Source organism: Impatiens glandulifera, chromosome 1 (assembly GCF_907164915.1).
Source record: "Impatiens glandulifera chromosome 1, dImpGla2.1, whole genome shotgun sequence".
Classification (NCBI taxonomy): Eukaryota; Viridiplantae; Streptophyta; class Magnoliopsida; order Ericales; family Balsaminaceae; genus Impatiens; species Impatiens glandulifera.
In genome coordinates, this window is record NC_061862.1 from 15,920,251 (window position 1) to 15,930,256 (window position 10,006).

At 27.3% G+C, this 10,006-nt stretch overlaps 1 protein-coding gene across 1 annotated transcript; it reads right to left on the bottom strand.

Moving 5' to 3' along the window:
* Positions 1-2,942: 2,942 nt before the first annotated feature.
* LOC124921209 (stem-specific protein TSJT1-like) lies at positions 2,943-4,560 on the bottom strand. Its single transcript, XM_047461838.1, has 4 exons — positions 4,264-4,560; positions 3,617-3,857; positions 3,420-3,540; positions 2,943-3,342 (listed from the first exon to the last, which is right to left on the bottom strand). Exons 1-4 carry the CDS (start codon positions 4,464-4,466, stop codon positions 3,152-3,154), a joined length of 756 nt encoding a protein of 251 aa, XP_047317794.1. The 5' UTR covers positions 4,467-4,560; the 3' UTR covers positions 2,943-3,151.
* Between the last annotated feature and the right edge of the window lie 5,446 nt (positions 4,561-10,006).

A 10,006-nucleotide genomic window follows, 5' to 3' on the forward strand; every position in this document is an offset into this window, starting at 1 on the left:
CCTATATAACTATGAGGAGTGATAGAGAGAGGGAATTTGGTGAGAGAATGACTTGGCATCACCTTCATTGGTTGTAAAATGTAAAAGTGGGGGGAAAGAGAGAAAAGAGAGAAATTATTTGATTTTTTCAGCGAATAAGATTATGTCAAGTTATTCCCTCACCAAATTCCCTCACCTAATCATTTCTCATATAACTATAGACATCAATTTGGTTTGACCCGTTAGGTTGGCCTGCCCCGCCAAACAATTTAGACGGGTTGGGTTGAAATTTTAGCAACCCATTTGGAAGTGGGTCTACATGGGCAACCCGCTCGGGTCGCGGGCCTAGGCATGTCGGACTTGGGTTGGAAAAAAAATTAATCTGATTTTTAGCCTTTTAGGCATATGTCGCATAGCCCTAGTTTTTTTTCTCTCACTGGCAGCACTGCAATAGTAAATACTCAATACTTCGGCCATCAGTCGCCGACTACTTATTTGTTCTGCATTTCTTCTCTTCGTTCTCGCCTTCAAGAGTTCGTGAATTCAAACTTGGTTCCAGACTGCAGCAATCAATACTCAATACTTCGCCCATTAGCCGATGACTACTTATTTGTTCCGCATTTCTTCTCTTCGTTCTCGCCTTTAAGGGTTCGTGGATTCAAACTTGGTTCTAGTTCCAGAAGTTTCACACCGAAAGTCTGAAACTTAATATTTTATTAAATAATAGATTCATTTTCGAAATAGACTCCTCACAAAATCAAGGTATTAATTTAGATGTTGATAAATTTGAAAGTGCTAAGTATGACATCTACAAAGTCTAAGGAATATTCTGATATTTGAATAAATTTTAAAAAAAATGAACGATACTGATAATATAGAAAAAGCTGAATGTAATGGATGCAAAAAACAGTACAAATGTGGGGGTAAACATTATGGGACTTCTACATTGTGGCGTCAGGTTAAAACTTGTAACAAATTGAAATTTCACGACGTAAGACAAATGATTTTTGATCAAGATGGAAAGATGAAGTCTACAACCCGCGGACTGGCCCGCCTAACCCGCAACCCACCTTGGGTTGGGTTGGGAATTTTCAGCCCACCGGGATGGTGGGCCGGCTCGCCGTTGATCCGTCAAACGACGAGTTTTGGTGGGTAGGCCTGCCCCGCCATGAGTTGGCCCGTCTGACCGCTCTATATATAAGAACAAAGAATATAATAAAATAAAATATCGAAATGCATAACAAGATTTTCATGAATAATTAATAAACAAATATAAAAAAAATTGTAAAAAATATGTTAATACCCAACATCCATTAACTCACATGAGCCATTAGGAAGTTGAACCATGCCCTGGTTAGCTTGCACCACCATGAAGTTGGCACAATATACTCTTCCTTAAGCCCATCCAACCCTTTGTTCACTAGAGCAATATCTCTATCGATCACCAACTTGAACTCCGATGCCTTACTTCCTTGAGTTCCGACCACCATATGCATATACACCTCCAAGTTGTGAGCCTACGTTAGGAAAGACATGATCCCCGGTTGCCTATATTTTCAAGCAAGGAGATTTTTCGATATCCACTTTTAAAACATTCCCCACAATATCATATCCCACAATGTTGCAAGAAAATACTAAACACTTGGAATTTATGAGCAAAGGGAAAGTCCACAAAAATGACGAAAAATCATCCAGAAATAAAACATAATATTTATGGCTTATATAACTCAACACCTAAAATAATCAATTTAATATATTGATACCCCTAAATTAGTTGATCTTTTATATATATATTTTATCTTTTATATATCTTTTATATTTATTAGACTGAATCCCGCCGCATATTTTGATGACTTTGTTATTGAACGTGTCATAAGTCCAGGGCCGGTCCTGAAAAGCCCTGAGATTTTGGGGCCCTATACAAATTTAAATTTTGAGTTCCTAAAATAGTAAAAAAAAACTAATTTTAATTAATAAAATAAAATATAAATAATTAATATATTATAATAAAAGACTAAAAAGGAGATAAAAAAGTTATTTTTATAATATATATTTAATATTAAAGGAGAAAAAAGAAGAAAAAATAATATTAATAATATAATATTATTAAATATAAAAAAATGGGGCCCTATAAAAATGGAGGGTCCTATGCAATTGCATTGGTTGCCTTACCTTAGGGCCGACCCTGCATAAGTCACCTCAACCATTTCTCCGTAGTGAATTATATCTCCGCTCCACGGAAATCCGTAATCCAATGGCTCAAGTAGGCCTTCCTAATCCTGATCCGCGCTCAAAACCTTCCAATTCTCCATGTTCTCTATCATATTAATAATTTATTTTGCAAAACAAAAATTATATATAATTATTTAAAATGCACTTTCTCACCGATGGCTTAACTATCTTAAAAATGTTTGTTTTGTACTGTCCAAGTAAACCCCTTTAAGAAAGAAAATTTTGACAATTCTATAAAAAAAAACAGACAAAAAATTAACAAAATTCTGAAATTTAATAGCTAACAAGTTAAACGCTTCAACTAAAAATATAAATCACAAACAAATTTTTAGATATAAAGTTTAATCACAACCTATAATGCATGAACAATTTTTACTAAAGATATAATATATAGAAACATTTAAAAAGATAGGTTGAAACTGAATTTAAACTAATAAATATTATTAAATTTATTATTATATATTATTTATTATTATATATGAAACATTATTTCATTAAATTAATATCCCTAATAAGATATTTAAGAAAATAGATTGATGTTGGGCTTTTAAATGAAATAGTGACTAAACCGTTTTTTTATTTATAAAAAATCAAAAACAACAACTATAAGGCTTATTGAAACAATAAGCTTTGAAAACACATTTTTTATTTGAAATCAAGTTTGCATGCAACATGTGTAACTAATCATAATGAATGAGCATGAAAATTACAACATGAATAATAAGATTTAAAAAAAAAACTTGATTTATTGAATACTTTACTAATTAATACAATATAATAAGAAATATCCCAAGGTAGGCACCAATATAAATGGCAGTCCTCCTCCAATTGTTCTAAAATTCATGTTTATGTGGATGATCAAAATACACAGACAGACAGACAGACAAAATAGAGATGATCATAACTTAAAAATGGGGATGATCATGATGATTGTTAGAGTTCAATAGTTCTGCGACCAGTTTGCTGCACTTCCAACTCTAGGCATGCCCGGAGATTCCTTCCTCGATTCTGAATCCACTTTGAATAGAGCACCACACACTTCGCCCGAGCTGTCTACTCTTGGCACTGCCTTCAGATCATTTAACGGATGCTCAGCACTTCTCAATCCTCCAGAGGTTGTGAAATAACACCCTAAGGATATACATTTCAATTCAATTCAAATCAATTGGAATTGTATCTTCTTTATGTAACTAGTGGTTTTCAAATACCTTTTGGGAATGGTGCAAACGATTTTCCACAGGCCTTCTTCACCATATCCGAATCATCAGACAGAACTAGATGTCCATTTGCATCAGTTCCCCAGAAGAATGGGACACTCCCATCAGCATCCTGCATTACAATAGTTAAGATTATTGGATTGGATTCGCAAAACAGTTTAAACTTTCAATGATAGATAGATTCTCACAGTAGCTATGAATGTCGACTTGGATGAACTGTCATAGAGAATAAACGCAAACTTCCCATCAAAATCTCTAACCACTTGATCTGCTGGGTAAGGGCCTCTATCTCTTAAGGTTCTGTAAGCTTCTATGGAAATAGTCACTTCATTCACACACTTGCTTAGACCATATTGCTGTTTCAGATGGCCAAGATTCTCTATATGGCCTTCGAATAGGCAGAACATATCATCCACAACAGCAAACAATCTAAAAGAATAAAGAGTCTTCTCCATCAGAAAATGTGAAACGCCAATTACAACATTGAAACAATAGTCAAATTATTATCATCAATCATTATCAAATAGTGGATCGATGGCCATCGAATCATATGATTTCTCTCTTATTAACAAATATTCAAGAAATTCATTCTATGAAGAATAATAATACATAATCAGAAAGCGGAAGAAACTTGTAACCGAAGATTAATAAATCAGAAATAAACGTCGTAAAAGAATTGCAAGATCTGGTATGATCTACAATCGAATTCAATAGATGACCTAGAAATCAATACATGACAATATACGTATGTATGATAAATCAATATCGAAAATCCAGAAGACGTGAATCAAAATCAGAACAATCGTGAGAGAAATTACGAAGATCGACATCAAACCTTGGGAGGAGAGGATTCTGTTTAACATTGTTGAATGCAAGGAAACCAGAAGAACCGAGGTTGATGGTGACGGAATCAGGGTGTACGGAAGAGAAATGTTGTGCAAGGAAGCCATCTTTCAAGGCACAAGAAGACTCGGAAGAATCGGGGATGGCTAGGGCTTCGGGGCACTTGGCCACCGATTCATCGAACACTGCAAGCATTTTTCGATTTCTCGATTGGAGATTAAGAATGGCAGGAATGGAAGAAGAAGACGACGACGGGGGATCTAGAGAGAGAAATGAAATGAGATCATATATTGAGATAAGAGAGGCTATCTATATATATACTGATCGATTTTTTGAAATAGTTTGTTTTATGAGTAAATGGACGAATCTTATTTTCTTTCTCTTTTTGTCAATAAATAATGATTGAAGAGAACAAACACATACGTGGCACTAATATCTTTAAGGCTTATTTTTATTAAATTAATTAATTAAACATCATATTTTATTATTTGGTACATATATGATTTATCAACACAATTTGATGGACAATATTATGTAGTAAGGTAATTCAAGATTAATATAGATATATGGGTAGTAGATAAAAAAAAAAAAAAAAATGATAGAATCAATTAATATATTGATGATATTATATATTTATTTATTTTATTACTATTTAAGCAAATTTAGATTATTAAAAATAGTTTATTTGTTGGGGACAAATAGATAGAGATTTTAGATTTTTTTTTTACATATATTTTGAAATTTTGTATTGTTTTTTTTTTTTTACAAAAACGACGTAATGTCAACTAAATAAAATCACAAAAGGGCAAAAGAGATACATGAGTTCAAGAGAAATCAGAAATAAACAACTGAATGAAAGACAACAATGAGGAAAAAAATAATGGCAAATGACAATTGACAATTAAAGTACCATGAAATCAGTGGTGGAATGACTTTCTCGTAAACGATGTTCCAATTTTGACAAATTTTGTATTGTTAAAGTTATCAAGAACGAAATTTTATCTTTAACGATTTCAAATACCTTTAACTTTATTATGTGCGTGATATTTATAAATAAATAAATAAATAAATAAATAAATAAATAAAATATTTATATCACTATTTTAACTATCAAAAAAATTAAACTACTATTTTCGAAAATTCAGTAGTCAGAATATTTAATTTCTTTAAATTTGTGTATTTATTTATTTTTTATAAATGTAACTTAGATAATAAGTTTGAAATTATTGAAATAAAATCTTGTTTTTATAACTTTAACAATATATTTTTTTTTTAAATATGAGATTTAAAAAAAAAAGTCCAAAATTTAAAATGAACTCAAATTAGAGCACAAATATAAATATATATATATATATTTAATAATGTATAATAAAATTTCGAGCGATTTAGTTTCTCTATAAAAATGTTAGATTTGGTATAATTGACATACAAATTTAAGTGGGGTTTGTGGTTATTTCAATAATAAAAACTAAAAAAAATATAATTTTATATTTTTATTATTTATTATTATTTATTATTATTTAATTTATTAATTAAAATACTAAAATATTTTCTATTTTAAATTATTATTTTTTATTTTATCATTATATATTAATACATTTTAATTATTTATTAATTAAAGTTTATTTTTATCACAAATTTATTTGGTATATATTTTCAGTGTATATTTGTTTTTAAGAATAAAATATTAACTTGTGATAATTCTATTTTTTTTTTATAAATAGACTTAAGTATAAATGATAAAAATATAAACAAATTTATGAATACATATTTGATTAAAGTATATTTTAAAAATATTATTTCATTTAATTAAACATTGTAATAAAATATTAATAAAAAATGTTTGTAAAAAATAAAACATTTTCTCTTCCTTTATATAGTTTTTCTAAATTTTTAAAAAACATTATTACTCTTCGAGAATATGCAGTGTACAGTAGTTATACTACATTTTAAATGAAAGAAAGAAATGTTATTTAATTTGTTAATATATATATATATAATTAAAATATTAATTAAAATAAATAATTTAAAATATTTTTGTCAAATTCAAATTTAACTCCAAATTTAATATTTCCAAACAAATCAGTTTGGCAGAAAATATCATGCGACTGTACGTTTTTTATTCGATTAATATGATTTGAACAATCACTCTCTTTAATTTAAAAAAATGTTAAAGAATATATATATATATATATATATATATATATATATATATATATATTTATATTTACCAACTCAGGATTATAACCATTAATATTTTATATTACATAATTTTATACTGAATCTTCTTTGGATTATCATAATCTAACTTTGAAAAATAAAATTCACCAAATCTGTTCATTATATTATTATTATAATTATTATTTGTTGAGTTATACGTTTAATATTTCATTGTTATTAGTTCATTTAAATAATAATATTTGCAGTGATAATTGAATTTGATCTCTTATAAAAGATTTTTGAGATTTGTACTAACCTTAGATTAATTTGTATTTACTAAATATAAACTAATTCCTAAATGTTTGTTTTGCTACACATATTTCAGTACTTTTGTAATGTTTTAATTTATATTTAAGTATGTTTTTTAAGCCTTCTTAATAAGTATGTCTTAAGTTGAAAATGTGAATTCATTAATTTTGTCAATTAAGTTAACCTTTTAAATGAGACCAAATTAAATTATATAGAAACACATTTGAATCTTATACTCACTCAATTCGAATCGAATAATATTTGATTTGTCTAATATAAGACCGATGATAGGGTTTTAATATAATAAAAACCGATTTATTAAGAGATAACATATGGTTATTCAAATAATTTAAAAAAATCAAATTAGCATTCGAAATATACTAATGTAAGATGGATATTTACTTTTATAGATTTGATTTTTGTGTCTTGTTTAATAAAGATAATTGGTTTGAAATTATGTTAGTGTTTTTGGACTTACTTTTTTTTTGGATTTATTTTTATAAAATATAAAATATAAATTTTAGATGTATGAAGTTTGATATTAAAACAAATTATTAAACCAGCTCAAAATAAGATATATCAAATCCATCTAATATATGGTTGAAGGTAAAATCTCAATAGAGTTAAATATTTATCTAAGTAGAAAGATTTATCTAAGAAAACAACAAAATTCAATATGCATATAACATTTCATTTCAATATTAGTTGGATCACTTCCTTATTTCTCTACTATTGTTTGTACACAATTACTTATTTGTCCTTGAACAAATGTCGTATATAAATGATTTGGATTGCACTTATAACAATTAACAAAACATATTCTCCAATAGTATACTTTAAAACACGCCCCCGGATATTCTCGTTAGCTGTGTATACAATAATAGATCATAAAATTAATTAATTGTAACTAAATTCATATCAATTCACAAAATTCGAAAGATTAAAAAGAATGCTTACTTAGTCGATGAACAATTTCACTATCTCTTAGATATTTCCGCTCTCCATCGTAAGTTTCCAATGCCTTCTTCAGCTCATAAATTTTGCGAAAAATTGGGGCAAGATGTTCTATAACGAGAAGAATTATTAGTAAGTCTTAAATAAATAAATAAAAGAATAAGAATAGACACAAACAAACAAACCATTTTTAGTCATGTTGTGTTCCTTTGTCATGAGTGTGTGACCGATATGTATTAAGAAGTTAATTGTCTCTACTTTGCGATGACCATTCTTAAAACAAAATTTGTACATTCCATGTGTAGGTGCCTTTAACTCGAACCTATCTCCATACGATGCTTTGAGTGAGTAAACGACGCTACCCGATGGAGATGTGATCTGTTCATAATCATATTTTCTTTTACACGACAAATCTAAAATATAATATCTATATCACATAGTAAAATAATAATAAAAACACCCAAAATTTAAATTATTTTTTCACAATAATAAAGTAACAAAATATACAAGAATCTCACAATTTTGAGATAACCATAAAGTTATACATAATTTAATTATGTGAAATGAAGCTTTAATCATTTCATATCCCCAACTACAATCTGTTATAAAAATACATATTTAACACTACAAAATTGATCAAAATCTCTCATTTAAAATATTATCAATCCCCAACCTCTTTAAACAAATAAAACATATGTAATCGTTAAACTGTTAATTTTTTTAATGGTTGGGTTAGACATATGTGTTAACAGAAAAATGTTATTAAATTTGTTAATATATACTCAAAACAATTGTGCTAAGTAGAAATTGTGCTAAGTAGAAAGAGTCTATCTAAGAGACTAAAATGTCACGATTCTATTTTCACCGGAAGTATTTTGAATGGAAAAAATAAAACTTACAGTGAAATCCATGCCGGGATTATCATCATACCAATAATTACCGCCAACTACGAAGTGGCCGGAGATGGGAGCTCCGTCTTCGTAAGCATACTCGTGAATGCATTCAACGTCAATCACCTTAACGGAGAGCGCCCTTATCTCACCGATCAAACTGATCAGAAATATCAGTTTTGCAAACAAAATCGCCTGGGACTGCATATTTCTTCTCCTATTTGATCCTTATGATAAATCAATCTCTTTAATTCAGAAAATTGTTACTTTAAAGTAAAAATTAAAAATAAAATAAAGTAAAAACTAACTGTCAATGAATTAAAGAGAAAGTAAAAAAATAAATGACTTTTGATTATATGACTCTCCTCCTCCATCCATTTATAATAATATATCCCATTTAATTACTCATAGAATCTTTGCCATTATTCTATTTACCAACTCAGGAGATTATCATTATTATTTTATTTATTAATTTTACTATTACTTTAAATGTTAAAACTTCTATATATATTAATTTTATGGAAAACTAATTTTTTTTTTAATGATAATACAAAATAATAGTATCATGTAGAAGAATATGTAATTAATTTCTATTATACGTTTTAAATCATTTTTGGTATTTAAGTGTTTAATTTGTGAAATAGTACAAATTTAGAAAAATATAAATAATTAAATAAAAGGTAACAATCCAATAAGAGATTTATGTAATCTTCATATATTATCATAATCTAACTTTTGAAAAGAAAAAATATTGGTCAACATTGTTATGTCATATAGATTAATTTGGATTTATTAAATATAAACGAGTTCCCAAAACTGTGATTTTTTCTACATATTATATTTACTTAATACAATCAACATTATGTTTTATTTGGGTCCAATTTTAATTTTATGATATGTTTTAATATTGTAATTAAAAAGTTGGAATTATAATTACCTTATACATGAAAGAACTTGTATTTTTTTTTTATCTTTTTAATCATTGATTCCAACAATTTTATTATGAAATTATAATCTCAATTTGTGTATTACGTGTTATTATATAAGAATGAGTTAAATTTTCATAAACATAATTTAGTTTAATTTTTAATCACTCAATTCATTATTTAAAATATTATATAAAACTTAAAAATATACATTTTATTATTATATATATTAATACACTTTAAATCTTTGTATAAAAAAACTATCTATCAAAATCACTACCACTAAACATTTTTTTAGATAAATTAAAATTTATTTAAAGTATCTGCTATTACCGGTAGTTAAAAAAAAATTCTTATCAAAATTATTAAAAGTATTATTTTCGATTCTCACTAATAACGATAATAACGATAAGTTAAAAAAATGACAATAATTATATCTTATGTTATCTTTTCTAAAATAAATAATAAATAAAAGTCCAATGATATTACAAAATAC

Coding starts and splice junctions, on each gene's coding strand:
- LOC124921209 (XM_047461838.1), bottom strand. CDS start 4,466: ATGCTTGCAGTGTTCGATGAATCGGTGGCCAAGTGCCCCGAAGCCCTA. Junction 3,858..4,263: donor CAGAATCCTCTCCTCCCAAG/GTTTGATGTCGA, acceptor TTATTCTTTTAG/ATTGTTTGCTGTTGTGGATG. Junction 3,541..3,616: donor AGTCGACATTCATAGCTACT/GTGAGAATCTAT, acceptor ATTGTAATGCAG/GATGCTGATGGGAGTGTCCC.